At 46.7% G+C, this 21,499-nt stretch overlaps 1 protein-coding gene across 1 annotated transcript in view; it reads left to right on the plus strand.

Moving 5' to 3' along the window:
* The window catches only part of LOC107121181, a 136,880-nt gene that overhangs the window by 80,455 nt on the left and 34,926 nt on the right, over window positions 1-21,499 (plus strand). Inside the window, exons 8-11 of the mRNA XM_015424055.1 lie at window positions 6,783-6,860; window positions 11,034-11,066; window positions 12,706-12,831; window positions 13,996-14,067. Coding sequence (XP_015279541.1) covers window positions 6,783-6,860; window positions 11,034-11,066; window positions 12,706-12,831; window positions 13,996-14,067 — 309 coding nt within the window. The remainder of the gene's footprint in view (window positions 1-6,782; window positions 6,861-11,033; window positions 11,067-12,705; window positions 12,832-13,995; window positions 14,068-21,499) is intronic.

Genomic DNA, 21,499 nt, shown 5'->3' on the forward strand with positions numbered 1-21,499 from the left:
CCCCCAAGTACCAAGAAGACAGAGCATCACTTGCCCCAGAGCCCCTATCTATACCTTGTGGCTAATAGCCACTGATGGACCTCTGCTCCATATGCTTATCTAATTCCCTTTTGAAGCCGTCCATGCTTGTAGCCGCCACCACTTCCTGTGGCAGTGAATTCCATGTGTTAATCACTCTTTGGGTGAAGAAGTACTTCCTTTTATCCGTTCTAACCCGACCGCTCAGCAATTTCATGGAGTGCCCACGGGTTCTTGTATTGTGAGAAAGGGAGAAAAGTACCTCTTTCTTTACCTGCTCTTTCCCATGCATAATCTTATAAACCTCGATCATGTCACCCCTCAGTCGTCTTTTCTCCAAGCTAAAGAGCCCTAAGCGCTTTAACCTTTCCTCATAGGGAAAGTGTTCCAACCCTTTTATCATTTGAGTTGCCCTTTTCTGCACTTTTTCCAAAGCTATAATATCCTTTTTAAGGTGTGGTGACCAGAACTGCACACAGTATTCCAAATGAGGTCTCACCATTGATTTATATAGGGGCATTATGATATTGGCTGATCTGTTTTCAATACCCTTCCTAATAATCCCCAGCATAGCATTGGCCTTCTTTATCGCAGTCACACACTGTCTCGACATTTTCAGTGAGTTATCTCTTTAATGTCTCCAGGGCCCCATTTGCCAGCAGAATGTGAGCTTCAGAATACCTGAACTTCAGTGAAGATGCCCATCTCTTGTGTGTTAAAGGACATTTATTGTGTTGCTTTTCTCAGTTCATATTCTCATTTTATTTTTAATCATGGAAGTCTGTAACACTTAATTTCAACTGAAAGATGTGGATGTTAGGGTTAATTTATCCCAAATTCAGGCAGTATTTGAGGGTATAGTATATCTCTCCTTATAATAAAGGAGTTTTCGTGTGAGATGTTCCACACACCTCCCCAGCCTTTGGGTCCCGGGTCTGTCAATCAGGAGGGGGAACAATCTCCTGCCTGCGTTGCCTCCCTCCGTTGCCTCCGTCCCACCCACAGACCCGCCGGGCAGCGACTCACCCTCAGTCTCCAGGGAGCTGCTGGGCGGGATGGATGCTCTGGCAGCTGAACGCCTCTGATGCCCACCGCATCGCCACCTTGCCTATGCCTGCACAGGGACCGGTGCCCCACTGGCCCGCAGCGCGCTCTAGGTGGCTCTGATGCTGCGGCTGCCCGGCTGCCCATGGAGACTGTGCCGACCCCTTCCGCCACCCCTTGAGCTGGGGAGCTTGCCAGGGGGCCAACAGCGCAGGCCCAGCTCTCATTCCCCACCTGGCTTCCTCGCGCTGCAGCTCCCACAAAGACTCCCTTGCTCACCACCGCTGCAGCATGACGTGCGGCACTTGGTCGGAGCCGGCGAGCTGTGCATCATGCCACCACCACACGCAAACGGGACCCCCACCGCCTCCCTCCCCCCCCACTCCACCTACAACCGCCGCTGTGAGGCAGCCAGCTGCATCACCACGCCCGCCCTCTCTGATGCGCCTGTGCCAGTGCCTCGAGCGTGTGGTGGGGAGGACGAGGCCGGGTGCCTTGACCCGCCAGCCCCTCAAGAGGGCGGGGGACAGGGACGAGCCCGGCTGCCTCGGCCCGCCGCCACCTCCATTGCAGGAACAAGGCCGCCTGCCTTGGCCCTCCGGGACCACGAACTCGCAATGGAGGGAGTAGCACCTTGGCCCACCAGGCCCCTGGAGCGTACGGCGGGGGGAGGAATGACCCCGGCCGTGTTGGCCTGCCGGCCCCTTGGGCAGCCGGGGGGTGGGGTTCCGCCAGCCTTGGCCTGCCGGGGACTCAGGCGGCTGGGGGGGGGACCGGGAAGGAGGGGACGCCAGGCGGCCGAGCTAGCGCTTTGTTGTCTTCACTGCTACAACGGGCCTGCTTCCTAGTGTATGTGTATGTATATTAAGGGTAGAGATTTCATAAGACATAAGTAATTTCCGTGTGTGTAAGTCTCTTGTCTGTAAGATCAAATCTATGATGAGTGTGGCTATGAGATCCCAGTTTATCAAAGGAAAAATGCAGTCAGGTAACTTCGTTACCTTTACAACCAAAAATGAAAACTACATTATTTATTGATTGATGAGATTTTTATGCTGCCTCTCCAGAGTCCTACTTGTTTTGGTTTGCAATTGACATGATAATTGTCAATATGAAAATAATTAAAATGATAAAATTAACAACAAAAATTATTAATATAAAAACAAGCCATTAAAATAAGTCCATGGCCTAAATAGGCTAAAATGACCCAACATTGTTCTAGACCATCATGTTCCAAAAGGGAAAAAAAAATGCTCGTGGGGGGGCGAGGGGGGAGAGGGGGGGGGGGGGGGGGGGGGGGGGGCTGCTGCTAGACCCGCGAGTGTCTCTGCCTAGGTCAGAGGGACAGAGCTGGCAAGGCCGTGGGTGCCCGCGGGGTCCTCAGCTGCTGCTGCTGAATGAGCTTTGCTTAGCCCTGCCGCTCTCAAAGAGGACGAGGAAAGGCCCGGTGTGGGGTCAGCTTCTCGCCTGTTCGTTTAAACCCAGCTTGAGTATAAAGATCAGTTGTTAGGCTTTAAAGAAAGTTTTTTTCTGACCACTAGGAGTAGAAATAGAATTCTAAATATAAAGGCTGCTTGCCAGACCAAATTTATAAGTGATATAAATGTATAAGTGATAAAAAACAAGCTTCTAATTTAAATGCTGTGGAGGGTAAACATCTAGGCAATTCAAAAATTGCTCTCAGAAATTTAAGTTAAATTACCGTATTTTCCGGCGTATAAGACGACTGGGCGTATAAGACGACCCCCAACTTTTCCAGTTAAAATATAGAGTTTTCCAGTTAAAATATAGAGCTGTGCTGATGCTTCTGGCGTACCGGCGTATAAGACGACCCCCCACTTCTGAGAAGATTTCCCTGGGTTAAAAAGTAGTCTTATACGCAGGAAAATACGGTAGTTCAATAGAAGGAACAACGACTTGTATCCAGACCAGTGATAATCTGTTGAATGTGCATGACTCTGTATATGCTACTTCAGCTGAAGTGAACTTTACTAAGTGTATTGTGAGCATTTTTTTACCAATTTCTTCAGGATGCTTATTGAAAGTACAGGCCCCTTTCAAAAGTATCAGTACTGCATTATAGTAACCAAGATCCAAAGAAGGGTCCATGGAACCATAGAGCTGGAAAGGGCTATACAGGCCATCCAGTCCAACCCCCCCTGCTCAGTGCCGGGTCAGCCTAAAGCTGGGGTGTCAAACATGAGGCCCGGGGGCCAGAACCAGCCCGCCCAGGGCTCTTATGTGGCCCGGGAGTGACTGGTGCAAGGGAGGGAGGAGGAGGCTGCTGGGTGGGTGAGGGGAGCCACTCCAGTCGTGGCTTCAGCCCGGTGGAACAGCCTCATCTGCAGCAGCAGTCAAAAAGAACCCTTCCACTTCAGGGACAGCCTCACAGGTGTAAGTTGGGAGCCACTGCAGCCACATTCAAACCTCCTCCACTCAACCTGCAGCTCCAGGGATGCTGTCCCAAAGGGCCACAGGGATCAGTGTTTGCACGTGGGGGATGCAGACAACCCTCTGTTGGAGCCTGCTGACAGCCAGCTCCGCTGCCGTATTCATGCCTCTCCCCCCCCCCCCCAAGGCGTGCGCTGTCTTTTGTAGTTTTCCACCTTGAGGCTAGTGCTGCTGCTGAGCACGTGACTCAGCAACTGGGCCCCCTTCCCCCATGGACCACCCAGCACATGGCCCGGCCGGACAAAATGACATTTATGTCAGATCCGGTCCTCATAACAAATGAGTGTGATACCCCTGGCCTAGAGCATCCCCGACAAGAGTTTGTCCAGCTGCTGTTTGAGGACTGCCAGTGAGGGGGGAGCTCACCATCTCCCCAGGCAGCTGATTCCACTGCTGAACGACTCTTTCTGTAAAAATAATAATAACAAAACCCTAATGTCCAGCCAGTATCTTTCCACCTTTTGACCTGGACGGCCCAGGTGAGCCTGACCTCATCAGATCTTGGAAGATAAGCAGGGTCGGCCCTGGCTAGTATTTCGATGGAGACCTCCAGAGACAACCAGGGTCATGACGTGGAGGCAGGCCATGGCGCCAAACCCTCTCTGAGTGTCTCTGGGCTTGGAAGCCCCTCCCGCGGCCATCATAAGTCAGCTGGGACTGGATGGCGCGCGCGCACACACACAGAGAGACATCTTTCTGCCCATAATTTGAACCCATTATTGCGACTCCTATTCTCTGCTGCCAACAGGAACAGCTCTCTTCCTTCCTCTAAGTGACAGCCCTTAGAACATAAGAACATAAGAGATGCCAATGTTGGATCAGGCCAAAGGCCCATCCAGTCCAACACTCTGTATCACACAGTGGCCAGAAACACCAGGTGCCCTCAGGAGGTCCACCGGTGGGGCCAGGACATTAGAAGCCCTCCCACCGATTGACCCCCCCCCCAGCACCAAATACAGAGCATCCCTTGCCCCAGAGTCCCTATCTATACCTTGTGGCAAATAGCCACTGATGGACCTCTGCTCCATATGCTTATCTAATTCCCTTTTGAAGCCGTCCATGCTTATAGCCGCCACCACCTCCTGTGGCAGTGAATTCCATGTGTGAATCACTCTTTGGGTGAAGAAGTACTTCCTTTTATCCGTTCTAACCCGACCGCTCAGCAATTTCATGGAGTGCCCATGAGTTCTTGTATTGTGAGAAAGGGAGAAAAGTACCTCTTTCTCTACCTGCTCTATCCCATGCATAATCTTATAAACCTCAATCATGTCACCCCTCAGTCGTCGTTTCTCCAAGCTAAAGAGCTCTAAGTGCTTTAACCTTTCCTCATAGGGACAGTGTTCCAACCCTTTTATCATTCGAGTTGCCCTTTTCTGCACTTTTTCCAAAGCTATAATATCCTTTTTAAGGTGTGGTGACCAGAACTGCACACAGTATTCCAAATGAGGTCGCACCATTGATTTATATAGGGGCATTATGATATTGGCTGATCTGTTTTCAATACCCTTCCTAATAATCCCCAGCATAGCATTGGCCTTCTGTATTGCAGTCACACACTGTCTCGACATTTTCAGTGAGTTATCTACTACAACTCCAAGATCTCTCCCTTGATCAGTCTCTGCCAGTTCAGACCCCATCAACGTGTATTTATATTTAGGATTTTTGGCTCCAATGTGCATCACCTTGCACTTGGCCACATTGAACCCCATTTGCCATGTTGACGCCCACTTGCCCATCCTTGACAGATCCCTTTGGAGTGCCTCACAATCCTCCCTGGTTTTCACCACCCTGAACAACTTCGTATCATCCGCAAATTTAGCCACTTCTCTGCTTACTCCCAACTCCAAGTCATTAATGAACAAGTTAAAAAGCAGTGGACCAAGTACTGATACTTAAAGAGACTCCTCCAGACTGAACATCCTCATGTCCCTCAGCCCTTCCTTATAGGGCTTCTTGGTCACCAGGCCCCTGACCATCTTCTTTGGACTGAAGTGAGGCCTCCAGAACTGCACATAAGTACACCAAGTGCAGTCTGGCCAATGCAGTGTACAGTGGGACTGTGATATCTTGTGATTGGGATGTAATGCCTCCATTGATACACACCCCAAGACCACATTAGACTTTTTTGCTGCTGCATCACACCGACTGCTCCTATTTAGCTTATAGTTCACCCATACCCCAAGATCTTGTTCATACACACTGCTACGCAGAAGTGTCTCCCCCATCCAGTATGTGTGGTTTTCATTTTTGTTACCCAGATGTAGAACTGTGCACTTTTTCTTGTTGAATTGCATCTTATTCAGATCTGCCCACTTTTCCAGCATGTTCAGATCTCGTTGAATCCCATCTTCTGGTGTGCTCGCTACTCCTCCCAACTTGGTGTCATCTGCAGATTTAATGAGTAGTCTCTCCAACCCCTCATCCAGATCATTTATAAAAATATTGAAAATCCTGGGCCCAGAATTGAGTCCTGTGGCACCCCAGTGGTTGTGCCTTTGCAGTCCCGTGAAATGCAGCCGACAACTACTATTGAGGTGTGGTTCTCCAACCTGTTCCCTCTCCACCTAAAACATTCTGGAGTCCAATCTGCTGTCCAGAATTTAGTTTCTGCATTAGATTTGAGAATGTCGGCTCACCATCTTACATGTTGTTTCTGAACTTTTTCATTCTGAATATTCACAAGTATGTTGCTAGCAAAACTTTGCAAAATGCTTCTGTGATTATGGGGACTGCACCAGTGGTTGCTCATATCTACCTACTACCAGTCTGGTGTAGTGGTTAGGAGTGCGGACTCTAATCTGGGAGAACCGGATTTGATTCCCCACACCTCCACATGCAGCTGCTGGTGTGACTTTGGGTCAGTCACAAGTTTCTTCAGAGCTGTTCTCTCACGAGCAGTCGTTGAAAAAGGTCTGTTGTGGGGAGGGGGAGGGAAAGAAGATTGTAAACCGCTCTGAGATTCCTTTGGGTAGTGAAGAGCAGGGAATAAATCCAATCTCCTCCTCCTCCTCTTCTTCTTCTTCACTATAAGGTGAACAGCTCATAAATGGTGCTGCTAGTATATAGTGCAGTATGTATCTGAAACAATTTTTGATGTCTTTTCATTGTGTGTGTGTGTGTGTGTGTGTGTCTGTTGCGTAGCTCATTCTTTAACCAGCCTAATATGGTTGTTCTCAGCTTGTGAGGAATGCTAGCAATTTATCTGACCAATCTTGTTCTAATACCTTTTTCTCATCTCTCTCTGAATTATTTGGGGTATATGTGGGCAGCCTTCGGAATACAGTTACTACCTTGGCTCAGGATCTCGGGCTTCTTCTAGAGCTAGTTCTGCTCGTGCAAGTCCAGTGGTGAGCATCTCTTTCCTTCTCCTTTTTGCCCTGTTGTGCATGGCTTTGTTTCATTCTCTCCCAGGCTTATTTGTACAAGACTGCTGTACACTGCTTATTGATTTCAGATTAAAAGACAACATTAGAGTTAACTGACGTCTAAAAAGCTAAATGGATCATTAGACTGTTAACACAGTAATTAAAGCTGCTTCCCCTGTTTGGTACCAGGCTGTGTTCCTAAGGCACGTTGTGTCATTATTACATGATATAAGAGGAACGCTGATAAGCTTGGCTGTCAGCTTTGTGAACTGTTCCTTGATCATTTGCATTCTTTGTAGTTTCCTGAAGGCAAACTAGATGAGGCACTGGAAGATCCATGATTGGTCTCCTGTTTACAAATACTTAATAGTGTTGGATGACTTGAATCAGGACAGAGAAGTGGTACTTGGTAGGGTGGGGACTGGAGTGAGTGTTTGGCTTTCACCTGTGCTGCTTTCCTGATCTAAATTCCCCCCCCCCCATCAGTTACTCCCAGAATTGTAGAACAAAGGTATTAGAAATAAAATGAACACACTTCTTCCACTTTCTCTTCTCTGTCTGGTTCCATCTTGGACTTTAAACAGCAACTGCGGCAAGAGAAGTTAGCTGCTGGTGATCATCCCTGATATTTGTTTCCTGGTTGGGCATAGAGAAAGGGAGAGCCAGTGATGCCCCTTTAATCTAGAAAGCACCATGGTTATTATCTGTTCCAGTATAAGACACATTGTGGGGAAGGAGGGGTCGTAGCTCAATGGTAGAACGTCCCTGGTACCATCTGTTTAAAAGATCGGGTGGTAGTAGTAGTAGATGGGAGAGAAACCCTGAAGAGCGGCTGTGAGGCATGGGAGGCAACCCTGACCTTGACCAACCAAGGCTTTTACTGAGCATGCGGCAGATCCACGGGGGCGTGGTCACCGCTGAGAGGATTCCGGACATCTTGGACAGGAGAGCAGCTGGGCAGAAGGAACTGGCGCCGAAGGAAGAAGCACAGAAACCAGAAGTGGGACTCGGGAGTGAAAGAGATGGGCGAGAGTGCTGACAAGAGAAACTCTGCAGGACGGCCTCGCTTCCCATGAGGCTTGGGGGTGGCAGGGCTGAAGGGCTGGCGGTGCAGCTCACTAGGCGAGCACGTAAGACGTGCCCCCGGTACACAGAGGCGCAAAGTATGATCATGGCACCCAACTGAGACTACCAAACTCTTCTCTCGTCAGAGCAAATGAAGCATCTCTTTCAAAAACAAAGACTGCAAAATCTGTACGAGATTATTAAATTAAAGTTTCTAATAACCCTGTTATCCTTTTGACACATTTTGTGATACTCTGAAAGATAATTTTCTATTTACCGGGTCTTATGTTGAGCATAAATTGCCATTTCTCATTTTAATATTGTGGACTATTTTTCACTGTCTTGACTTGAATGTTCTTTATAATTCAGATCTTTAGCTGAATGAAATTATGCAAATTTTTTAGCATATTTATACCCCCGCCCTCCCCACGAATGGGCTCAGGGCGGCTTACAAAGTTGGTACAATGTACCTGGTATATATAAAACAATTAAAACATTTTAAACAGTTTAAAAACAGTTAAACAATCCTACATTTAAAATTATCTCAGTACTGATCTCCATTTATTAAGCTTTGAATGGTGTGGCCTAAACGACAATCATAGTTCCCCCAGTTTCCCCCTTCAGCGGCCTTCTGGCCACCTGCGAAGACCTAGCTCTATCTCTATCCCTATCCCTATCCCCATGGCCGACCCTATCCACCTCGATGGTCAGGTGGTAGTGGTAGTGGCGGCTCCTAGTTGAAAGCTGGGTGGAAGAGCTCTATCTTGCAGGCCCTGCGTAACTGTAAAAGGTCCCGCAGGGCCCTGATCTCTTTCGGGAGCTCATTCCACCAGTGAGGAGCAGCCGCTGAGAAGGCCCTGGCCCTGGTGGCCACGAGCCTGGCATCTTTGGGGCCTGGAATGACTAACCAATGTTGCGACCCCGACCGTAGTGCTCTCTGGGGTCTATATGGGGAAAGGCGGTCCCTCACGTATGTCGGACCCTGGCCATGTAGGGCTTTAAAGGTAAGTACCAGCACCTTGAAGCGAATTCGGTATGCTATTGGCAGCCAGTGCAGTGCCTTCAGGACAGGCTGAATGTGCTCCCATCTAAGGAGACACATCAAAAGCCTGGCCGCTGCATTCTGCACCAGCTGTAGCTTCCAGATTTGCGACAAGGGCAGCCCCATGTAGAGAGTGTTACAGTAGTCTAACCTCAAGGTGACCATCGCATGGATCACTGTAGCCAGGTCGTTGCGGTCAAGGAAGAGAGCATAGATACATCTGCTAACCCAGGGATAGCAAGAAGTTGGTCTGGGAATTCTCCTTTTTGAAAATGGTAGTTGTGGCGAGAGGAAAGAAATAGGAAAGCTTCAGGGCACCACACGTGAAGTAGGCAAGGACACTGGCGTCTCTGTGGTTTTATTGAAAGTTATACTGAAAACTTTGAAAACGTGCATATGGAAGATAAATGGACAAAACCAATGAAGCTTTCTGTCCCCAGCGTGTGTCTCTAATGGTTCGACTGAGCATTCAGTTTACAACATTTCAGTCTGACAGACAAAGAATATACATATACATTTCTGAAAACTTTTAAACTTTTAAACTTATTCTTTACTTCGAAAATGTGTACACTGCCTCGCCAGATCTGCCTGAGGTGTCTTACTGTTAACCATGAGAACGAGGATCCCAGTTGTAGTAAAATAACCCTGCAAAGTCCTGGTTTGCAGTGGAAATGGGGATTTCTTCAGCTAGTCTTCATCTTTTAGTAACCAGAAAGGCTTTGCTTCTAAAGAGACAGACTCCTGCTTAAACAAAGGGGAAATCAGTTCAGCTCTGAAATCTGAAAAGTCAGGGCCATCCAAAAGAATATGATCTGTAGAGTCAATTCAGTTAGTACCACATCCAGAGAGTCTGTTGGAGTATGGGATACCATCAGATCTTCCTAACAGCACCGCCGATGGCAAGGCGTTCCAGAGCCACAGGCACAAATGCCCCTCTGTACTGTGGAAGGGATCGTTCAAATGAGTAGTTTGGCATTTTTATTGGAGGAACCCAGAATACCAACTGAAAAGAGTGAACATGCTCTGCCCTCTCTAATCAAGGTACTCTTATAATCAAGATCCCTCAAATGTTTTTTAGTTGACTGACTCAGTTCACAGCTACTCATTGCTTCTATCATATCATTAGTTATCCCCCAGATGTAACAATTTAAATTCCAAGAAGCAGGCTCAGGGTGGCTTACGTAAAAGTGTTAAAACAGTTTAAAACACATGAAATTTAAAGTGCAATACATATATATTTCCTCTGCGACGGCAGTCATAATCCCCTATTTTCTTAACAGGAGTCAGTTAGTGCAGACTGTCCGAATCTGTCATATGTTGATCCAGCACAACTAATCCAAGACAATCTGAATTTGATTCTAACATCCTAATTTTCTTCCAAAGAACCCAGGAGAGTGTAGATATGTATATACCTAGTTATTCCATTTTATCCCTCACCACTATTGTAAGGTAGGTTGGGCTAAGAGTTGAGCACTCAGTGAACTCGTGGGCACTCAATGAAATTGCTGAGCAGTCAGGTTAGAACGCATAAAAGGAAGTCCTTCTTCATCCAAAGAGTGATTAACACATGGAATTCACGGCCACGGGAGGTATAGGAAAGGGAAATGGCTCCTCCTGATAGTTAGACCTCAGGGGAACAGGCTTCCTTGGGAGGTGGTAGGCTCTCGTTCTTTGGAGGTTTTCAAACAGAGGCTAGATGGCCCCATCTGACAGCAATGCGGATTCTGTGAACTTAGGCAGATCCTGAGAGGGAGGGCAGGAAGGGCTGCCTCAGTGCTTAGTTCTTGTGGCCCTTCTTACACACCCAGGGAAATGCCAATCACCACTTTGGGGTCAGGAAGCAATTTTTCTCCAGGCCAGTTTGGCTGAAGATCCTGGAGGATTTTCTGGGCATGGAACAGCAGTCACTGCAGGTGTGGAGGGGCGGGTATTTGTGGATTTCCTGCATTGTGCAGCAGGGGGTTGGACTAGATGACCCTGGAGATCCCTTCCAACTCTATGATTCCGCAAACTGTCATCTAATTGTGGTTTCTTCTTTCACACTCCAGGTTGAAGACAGGCCTGACAAAGACTTCGATAAGGTAATAGAGAATGCATATACATAGATATAGATATATTGACTGGGATGGACTACAGGGACTGTATTACTGCAGTCTTGTTCCATCTACACTGGCTCCGAGTTTGCTGCTGGTGTTGTCCTTTAAAGCTCTCAGCAGCTTGGAGCCAGCATGCCTTCTCCCATATGAACCTACACACCCACCCCTGTCATCTTTGGAGGTCTTGTTGCAGGCGTGTGTGTGTCCCCCCCCCGTCCCCCCCCCAGTTGTCTGAGGTGAGATGGTGGCAGCCTAAGGAAGGGCCCTCTCAGCTGCAGTGCCAGAAACACGGCACTCCCTCCCCAGGGGGATCCTCCTTCTGCCTCTCTCTGGCATTGTCTTCCCTGGCTGGTGGAGACCTTTTTTGTTTCGTTTGGTGTACCCCCAGTAAACTCTCTGGCCTTCCCCCTTGGTTCTATATGTACGTTTGTCTGTATTTCTGTATGTTTCTAGTGCAGTCTTGAATATTTATATATACCTTTTAAATGTTATTTTAATGTTTTGATATTTTCATGCTTGATGTTCACCGCCGGGGGGGGGGGGGGCTATTTGGATGGAAAGGTGACGTAGAAATGTTTTAATTAGATATATAAAAAAATCTGGACACACACGACCCGATCAGTTAAACAAGTATAAAGCCAACAGTCGTGATAGTCTGACCCACAATCAAACAGTCATAAGACTTATAAAGAATGCTGTTTATGTACTGCAATCTAAAGCACTACAACATGATACACAACTGAATAGAAAATCCTTGAACCAAGGTACATAATCAACGTCGTCTCCGGATGACATAACAATGTTTCAAAAAATGGATCTTCTTCAGGAGATATTATAGTGGTGCCAGAGCTCTCAGTTTCATAAATTTTAGACAACAAGTCTTAAGAATATTAAATTCAGATAGGATGCTGATCTCAATTAACATTCAGGCTCAAAATATGCTGCTATATAGCCTGAATGTTAATTGAGATCAGCATCCTATCTGAATTTAATATTCTTAAGACTTGTTGGCACCACTATAATATCAATTCCAAATGTAGAGGTGGGTGATTGCTATCATAGGGATTTCACAACTGAAATGAACTAATACGGGGGGGGGGAACTAATACAGTCAGACATGGAGGGTGAAACCAGGAAATAATCAGACTACAACCTTTGATGAAAAGATACGTAAAGTCCCCCTGCCTTATCCAATCTAGCATCTCCATTTACAGTTATTAGTCCTAACTTACTGGATCCAAAAGGCGCCACCAGAGTCCACCACTTTGTCTTTTAAGAAGGAAAGAACAGAGAAAAGGTTGATCCAGAGTGCAGGTATTGTTTGGGACTGTCTCTAATTCACTGTGAGAGAATCCTTCATTCACCTGGTTCGTTCTGTATCAGAGAGCTTAAACTCATTTAGACAGACCTGGTTAGTGTAGGGTGATAGGTTTCGGAGGTCAGGTCTGACGCCAGCAGTGGTGATGGCCAAGTTCAGAGCCAGGGTGGACTCACCCCGAGGTCTGGTGGGCTACTTGCTGGAGCTAATTCACACTAGAGTCATGGTTGTTTGTGTGAAAATAACTAACTAACATGTATTTAATGCCTTGCTTAACTGCCATTACCTAACGATATATACTTCCAGGGGGTTCGTACTGTGTCAAGTTTGTCAGCGGCTACCTTGGCATCCCTGGGTGGAACGTCTTCACGGAGGGGCAGCGGGGACACCTCCATTTCAGTTGAGACCGAAGCATCTATTAGAGAAATTAAGGTAAGATGCGGGTGAGAAGTGGAAGCTAATGGGGTGACTGCACCGTACAGGAGCAAGGTCTGAACACAGCTGTTTTAACGTTAAAAGCACATTGGGACAAAAACTCCCAGCTTCAAGTCTAGGCTAACGGGGTCTGAACTTACTGAGACCAAGAGGGAAGAAGATCTTGGGGTCGAAGCGGGTAGCTCAATGAGAGTGCCAGCCCCAGTGTGCTGCAAAAGTGGGAAAAGGCAAACTCTGTGTTAGGGATTATTACAAAAGGTATTGAAAATTAAATGGCCGATATAATAATGCCCCGGTATAGATCATTGATGGTGCAGCCTCATTTGGGATACCATGTGTACAGTTCTGGTCACTGTATCTCAAAAAAGACTTTACAGAGCTGGAAAAAGTTCAGAGGAGGGGAAACAAGAGGATGAGGGGGGTTGGAGCCCCTCCCCTGTGAGGAGAGGCTGGAGAGTCTCTCTGGGACTTCTCCGTTTAGGAAAGAGACGACTAAAGGGGGGGGGGAACATGATGAGAGAGGTTTATACAGTTATGCACGGGGGGTGGGGAGAGGGCGGACAAAGAGGACTTTTTCTCCCTCTCCCAAAAGACTAGAACTCAAGGATATCCAATGAAGCTGGATGGGCAATAGATTTAGGAGGGACAAAAGGAAATACTTCTTTACACAGAGAATTATTAAATTGTGGAATTCACTGTCAGAGGATGTTGTGATGGCCACAGGAATAAACAGCTTTGAAAAGGAATTAGATGAATTTATGGAGGATGAGTCTATCAATGGCTACTAGCCGTGGGGACTGACGGGGACCTCCACATTCAGAGGCACTAAGCCTCTGAGCCCCAGAGCCAGGAGGCAACCTCAGGGGAAGGCCTCGGCCTGTGTTGTTGGCTGTCCAGAGCAACTGGATGCTGGACTCGATGGACTGTTGTTCTGATCCAGCAGGGCTCCTCTCATGTTCTTACGTTTGCCAGCAGTGGAGCCATGGTACTCTGCTGGGCGAGAGCATTTAGTATGTGATATAAATGTTTACTATACTAAATGTCTTCTGGAAACGAGTGAATTAAAAATTGCTCTTTCGTTTGTAATGGATAACTTTGTTGTCCCCCATTGCTAAGTGGTAATCCAGTGGTTTTCTTGACATAATGTTTTGCAATCTTCAGGACATCAGTGAGTTAAAGGACCAGATTCAGGATGTGGAAGGAAAATACATGCAGGGATTGAAGGAAATGAAGGTACAAGTTAGCTGTCGAGTGTGCTATTAACCTTGGCTAAACATTCATAAAAGAAAGAAGAGATGAGTGGAATTTCACTTGCCTTTCAGAGATCTGAAACTGCATAATAAGCTTATGCCATAGAATGTGTTGCACTTCTTATCACGGAATAACAAATGCTGAAAGAACTGCATAGATATAATTAGATCAAAGAGAGAAATAAAGCTGTCTTTTTATATGAAATTTTACAGTTGCATAAACAGGAAACAGAGAGAAATGCATTTTATTTTGAAGGTTTGGGTGTTGAGATTTGTAGCTGAAGACAGGCAGGAAGAAGAAAGTTAGTTGCTCCCAAGCCCTGCCAGGTACCAGCCATCAAAGCTTTGGAAATGCCTTCATGGCTGGAGAAGTTGAATTGGTCAGCTTGCACACGGATTTGAAATCTAACAACTAGAAGGGACACACAGATGTGTAAGGCTAGACTGCATTCTCCTGAAGATTTTAGGAAAGGAGTCTTCGACCTACAAGGGGTGGGCAAACTGAGATAATAAAATACTTGCCATGCAAAGAGAGGAGTCCGTCGTGGCTGATGATGTCTGCAGGAAGGAGCTCCCGCACCTGACTGCTCCACCTGATGATGGAGCTGAGGCAGTGTTTGGGCTCCCTTGCAGCCCAGAGGCACTCAACAGCCCCGACATCAGCTTTCAGCCGAAGGGCAGCTACCAGAACAGGGGGCTGACTGCAGATGCCCAGGCTGCCTCCAGACACCGGTGGGGTGGGAAATCTCTCGCTGCCGGAGGCGCCACTCGCCCTGTCCGGCCACCTGCCTCACCCCGGCGGCAGCGGCTGCGGCTGCTGTGCCTTCCTGTCTCCGTGGGGAGGGGCGGCTGCTCCCGCTCTCACCTACCCGCCTTTGTTTGTGTGTGTGGTTATACGTTGTTAGGCTGCCCTCAGAATGGCATTCAGTAGAGGTGTGATGTCTGCACAAGTGCAGATATTGTGTTTCTGATTCAGGACTGTGGTGGTGTTTTTTAAAGCCCCTGAATTTTCTTTTTAAGGATCCCCCCCCCCAAAAAAAAACAACCTGGGGGTTCTCCTTGGCTGGTAGACAGCTGTTCCTTCTCTCTACATGGCCCCAGTCTGCAGATTTAGTATCTGCTGGTGGGGCCATCTTGAGAATCGGATCTATTGAAAAGTGGGCAACCCTCAAGGACTTGCGGGGGATATCCCATTGCCTCCTCCTCTCCTTTACAGTTTCCCCCACTGTTTCCTGTTTCCACCTCTCCCCTTTTCCTGCTGCCTTCCCACCCACCAGCCAGCCTGCCTTTATCTGGCCCCAATGAGTTCTGCCTCAAAGGCCTAAAGAGTCCTGGAAGGGGCTCTCCCTCCTCCTCCTCCTCCTTTCCAGCCAGTTTGGTGTCGTGGTTAAGTGCAGGCGGACTCTAATCTGGGAGAACCGGGTTTGATTCCCCACTCCTCCTCCACTTGCACCTGGCTGGATGACCTTGGGTCAGTCACAAGCTCTGGCACAGCTGTCGTTGAAAAGAGCAGTTTCTGTCAGAGCTCTCTCAGCCCCACCGACCTCACAGGGTGTCTGTGGTGGGGAGGGGAAGGGAAAGGAGTTTGTAAGCCCCTCTGAGACACCCCTGGGTAGTGAAAGGCCATGGGGTATAAATCCAATCTCCTCTTCTCTTCTATAACGCTGTTGAGTTCATCCTCCAAAGCAGCCATTTTCTCCAAGGTCCTGTTCGAGAGCCAGTTTGGTGTCGTGGTTAAGTGCGCGGACTCTAATCTGGGAGAACTGGGTTTGATTCCCCACTCCTCCACTTGCACCTGCTGATGTGACCTTGGGTCAGTCACAAGCTCTGGCACAGCTGTCCTTGAAAAAGAGCAGTTTGTCTCAGAGCTCTCTCAGCCCCACCCACCTCACAGGGTGTCTGTTGTGGATTCCTCCTCCTCCTCCTCCTCCTCCTCCTCTTCTTCTTCTTCTTCTTCTTCTTCTTCTTCTTCGTCTTCGTCTTCGTCTTCGTCTTCGTCTTCTTCTTCCCTGCCTTTTACGGACAGAAACCAGGCCGGTCGTGGTTGCCTAGCGATGATGGTGATGATGATGATCCTGTCCATTTTAAAGGCTACAGAGGAATGGACTCTGGGATGGGGACAGGCCACGGAAGACGTGGAGTGGCCGTGTCTGCCTGAGTGGAAGCCTCAGAGGAATCCCAGAGGCGTTAAAGGAATTGTCAGTCTGGGGTTTTGAAATGCTGAGGTTGTGTGTTTCCCTTTAGGTTGCAGCTGTAGTTGAGCATTTGGTTTAAAACAGTTATAAAAAGATGGCTTTATAGTAGCTCTTTAGTTGTGCGGTTTTTGTTCCGTGGAAGATAAACTGATGGTCCTTGCTTTTTTGAGTGCCCTTCTTGCTTTGCCTTAAATTCTGATTATTTTTTAACAAGAGCTGTGTGTGGAGATTGTATATAACATTGGTTTTGCTTTTGCATGCTTCATACTACCTTGAAAATTATATCTAATTTTACAGAATTCTTACATTTCACAAAAATATTACGTAGTTTAGAACTGACCGGCTCCAGGAAAGCGTGAGACAGCCTGCAGAATCTTTTCTAATTCATGCATGCATGCCACTCTTAAAATTCTGCGCCACACAATGTCAGTATAAAACAAACATCCAGTAGCGTTTTACAGACTAATTACATTTCTTTCTATATGAGCTTTTGTGCGTCACTCTCGCCTCTTCAGATATATGGAGATCAAACTGGGAATCTTACTTAAGCGGGGAAATTACAAGGTGGGGGAAGAGGAATTGAGGCTGAGAGTGAATTCTGTTATGAACATTTCAAATGTAAATCTTTGTGTGGGGGAGGGGGGCATAGAAAGGTGGGTGTGAATCCAGTCAGAAAAAGTATGAGCTCTCCAGCTGTGATCACACACACTCAATAATCCACTTTCAATGCACTTTCAGACTGGATTTTGCCATTCACAATCCAGTTGGAAAGTGCATTGAAAGTGGATTATTGGGTATGTGTGATCGCAGCCTTGGTGTCTGAAACAGAATAGCAGCTTGTTGACTTCTTTACAGAGATATACAATCACATCCCGGATAATGGATCAATGCCTAAATCGTGGCCTGAGGCAACCATCTCGCCAATCCCAAAAGATAATAATAATAATTATTATTATTATTTATTTGATTTTTATCCCGCCCTCCCGCCGAAGTGGCTCAGGGCGGCTTACAACATTAAAACCAATAAAACAATGCCTCTAAAACATTGTTTTAGATGCTACATCGCCTTCATTTTACAGGCCTATCTCTCTTATTAATGTGGATGCTAAGATTTTTCCAAAGGTATTAGCCAACGGACTAAGACATTTGCTTCCTGAGTTGATCAGTCCAAACCAAGTGGGATTCATCCCCAAGAGAAATATGGTAGATAATATTAGGCGCTCTCTGGATATAATATCTTTTGGTCAGAAATCTAAGATGGCACTGGATTTTGGCACTGGATGTGGAGAAGGCTTTTGATTCTTTGGAGGTGGCTTTGCTGCGGTCAGTTTTAAAAAGAATGGGCTTTGGACCAAAATTTTTGAATGCACTTCAGGCGATATACGAGAAGTTAGAGTTAATGTGTGTTACTCTTCAAAGATCTCCCTGCAATGGGGTACGCGGCAAGGATGCCCGTTGTCCCTTCTCCTGTTCAGCCTTGCTTATGAAACCCTGGCGGAGATGATAAGAACAAATCCATTAATTTCAGGAATTAAAATTGGTAATCAAGTCCATAAAACGTCTTTATTTGCAGATGACCCGGTTCTCTGTTTAAGTAACCCTGTGTCCTCTCTGTAAATGTTACTTCCAATACTAGAGAAATTTGGTTGCCTGTCTGGATTGTGAGTAAATCCGTCCAAAACAGAGCTATTTCCAATATATCTCACTTCTGAAGCAAAAGCGACTCTTGAAAATGAATTTAGGTTTAAATGGACTGAGCAGGCATGGAGACACTTGGGAATTTTTATCCCAAGTGACTTGAAAGATCTATTGAAGGTCAGTTACCATCGCCTCCAAGAAGAGGTATGGAACAGCATGAAAAGATGGAACAACATGCATCTCTCTTGGCCAGACAGATTCCATCTGGTTAAGAGTTTGATCCTTCCCAGATACATTTTTTTATTTAGGGCATTGTCAATTTAAATACCTCAGTTGCAATTGAAAGTATGGCAACTAGAGCTGAATTATTTTTTATGGGCTAACAAAAAGTCTCGGCTTAATTTTAAGATGGTTCATAACCCCAAAGAACGTGGAGATATGGACGTCCCAGATTTAAGACTCTATCATGAGGCAGCTTCCTTCTTACCTGGGCTGGCTGCAGATAGAAAATGCTTTCTCTCCAGCTAACTCCTTAGCTGACTTTTTGTGGAATGATAAGAGGAATAGAAATGCAATGAAATTTTCTTCTCCATGTCTAGACAGCATGATTGCAATATGGGATAAAAGATGGAAAAACATATCTCCACGGAGATCTTTACTATCTTCGATTCAGAACCAGAAATGGTTTCCTCCCACAAATTCTCTGTCAGCAAGTTATACCTGGAAATCAACTAGAAATATACGTTTAATGGATCTACTTGATAATGGACTATTGAAATTAAAACAGAATGTAGAGGATCTTTTGCAACAGCCTCTTTCGTGGTGGCAGTACCATCAAATTAGACATTTGACACTTTCTTCTACTGTTAATGAGTCAATCTCAAGGCCTCTCACAGACTTTGAAATTTTGCTTTAAAATATACCTGAGCATACATCTGGTCTACTTTCTAGATTATATGATATTCTGTTACGATTATAAATGCCGAAAGCTTATTCTTACCAACAGCTTTGGCAGATAGACTGTCAACAACAAATTTCAGAGGAGGGTTGGCCAGGTATATGGGAGGCAGTATGTTTCAAATCAAATATATATTCTCTTAAATACCAATATATTAAGTTATTGACAAGATGGTATTTACCACCTACAAGAATGCATCCTATCAACAAAAAGAATTCTCCAAGATGTTCAAAGTGATGTGGCTGTGTAGCAGATTTTCTCCACTGTTGGTGGACTTGTGAACAAGTACAAGACTTCTGGAGAAGTATTCTCTTACACATCAGGAATATCACAGGGATGGATCTTCCGTTTCTGCCAGAGGTTTTGCTATTAGATTACTGGAAAATGCCATCTGGAAAATTAAAACACTACCAATTGATCTCAACTCTAATTTCGGCAGCTAGAGCTTTGTTAGCCTCAAAATGGAAAGATAAGAAAATGCCGACAATAGATTAATGGCTCCGAAAGTTGTGGGACTTTTATATTTTAGGTAAACTGAATAATAATACACAACTGAATAGATCAGATCAACAGAAACTAGCATACACTGAATTGTGTTCCCTCTAAGCTGTGGAGTGTTGAGAGCAAAAGTTCTACTTTGGTCCCTGCCACACGGCAGGGAAAAAACGAGGAGAAAGAAACGCCTTGGCGGGATCCCACGGATCCCGTTAGTGGCGCGCCGTTGCCCCCCGGCACGATCAGATGCCGGGGAGAAAGAGGCGAGTAGGAGGGGATGCGCAGTTTGACCGGGGGCCGGGGATGCGGCGGCGGCAAGACGCGCCGCCAATCCCACGGCCAGAAAGATGCGGCCCAAACGGATGAACCACCTAAGGTAGGTGGTTCATTTTTGCCACACATCAACGGGGGAAGGGCCGGATCGGAGGCGGGAGCGTAACGCCAGGCAGATGTTGACGTCGGATCGCTCCCGTTTGCCGCGCTTCCGATCTGTCCCGCTCCCGGCCCAAACTGCCTCGTATGAACGGGGCCTTTGTGAGTTAATGGCATTAAAGTTGTGAGTGAGCAGTTTGACTACTGCATAAATTAGCTTGCTCTGGAGCCATCCTTCCTGAGCTAAGACAAAAATGTGTGAGCTGGAGGCTGAAAAACTGTGAGCTAGCTTACACTAGGCTTAGAAGGAACACTGGTCTCCTGTTATTCATTATTTGATGGAAAATGACATTTTACCGAATGATGAGAATTATGTGGACTTGATATGAATATAAGCAGATCCTTTTGTTTTGATGGTCGACCAGGGCTTATTCATTTTAACTTCACAGCTTTATATGCTTTATTTATAGTTTCAATATATGTGTTGTGTTTGATATATGTGATGTATTTTAAAATTAAAAATGTATTTAAAAAAAAGTATGAGCTCTCCAGCTGTGATCACACACACTCAATAATCCACTTTCAATGCACGTTCAGACTGGATTTTGCTCATTCACAATCCAGTTGGAAAGTGCATTGAAAGTGGATTATTGCGTATGTGTGATCGCAGCCTTGGTGTCTGAAACAGAATAGCAGCTAAAAATAATGGTTGAAGGGGGGGGGGGTCAGAAGTACGCCCATATAAGCAAGGTGATGTTTCAGTGAAAATTTATTTATTTATTTATTTATTTATTGAGATTTATACCCCGCCCTCCCCACAGAGCGGGCTCAGGGCGGCTTACAAGGGGCAAAGCCCATATAAAACAGATAAAAGCAATAAAAACATTAATAACAATTGTACTCAATTAGACAAGATGGTCTCTGGATACATGCCAGATGGTAGACAGACAGTTCTCCAGGGATGATGTTATCCTATAGCCTATCCCAACCAGGTAAATCCAGTGGTATCAGTCACGCAGAAATAGTGGCAGATCTTCCCGGGCCATCCTTAACCCCGATGTTATCCACCACATTGATGGCGGTGGTAGTGGCGGCCCCTATGTGAAAGCCTGGCGGAAGAGCTCCGTCTTACAGGCCCTGCGGAACTGCATAAGGTCCCACAGGGCCCTGTTCTCCTCTGGGAGCTCATTCCACCAGGTAGGGGCCGCCACTGAAAAGGATCTGGTCCTAGTCGCGGCGAGCCTTGCCTCCCGGGGGCCTGGAACCACCAGGCGATGTTGTGCCCCGGACAGAAGTGCTCTTGGGGGTATATACGGGGAAAGGCGGTCCCTCAGGTAGGTCAGACCCTGGCCATGTAGGGCTTTAAAGGTAAGTACCAGCACTTTGAAGCGGATTTGGTATGCTATTGGCAGCCAGTGCAGCGCTTTCAGTCCAGGCTGGATGTGCTCCCACTTGGGGAGACCCATCATCAGCCTGGCTGCCGTATTCTGCACTAGCTGCAGTTTCCGGATCTGCCCCAAAGGCAGCCCCATGTAGAGAGCGTTACAGTAGTCTAACCTCGAGGTGACCGTCGCATGGATCACTGTAGCCAGGTCGCGGCCGAGGAAGGGAACCAACTGCCGAATCAGCCTAAGATGATAAAATGCCGATCTGGCAGTGGCTGCCACCTGGGCCTCCATAGTTAAGGAGGGATCCAGGAGCACTCCCAAACTCCTAACCTCCGACGCTGGCACCAATGGCGCCCCATCGAAGGTCGG

Source organism: Gekko japonicus, unplaced genomic scaffold (genome assembly GCF_001447785.1).
Source record: "Gekko japonicus isolate JY-2015 unplaced genomic scaffold, Gekko_japonicus_V1.1 scaffold623, whole genome shotgun sequence".
Lineage (NCBI taxonomy): Eukaryota > Metazoa > Chordata > Lepidosauria > Squamata > Gekkonidae > Gekko > Gekko japonicus.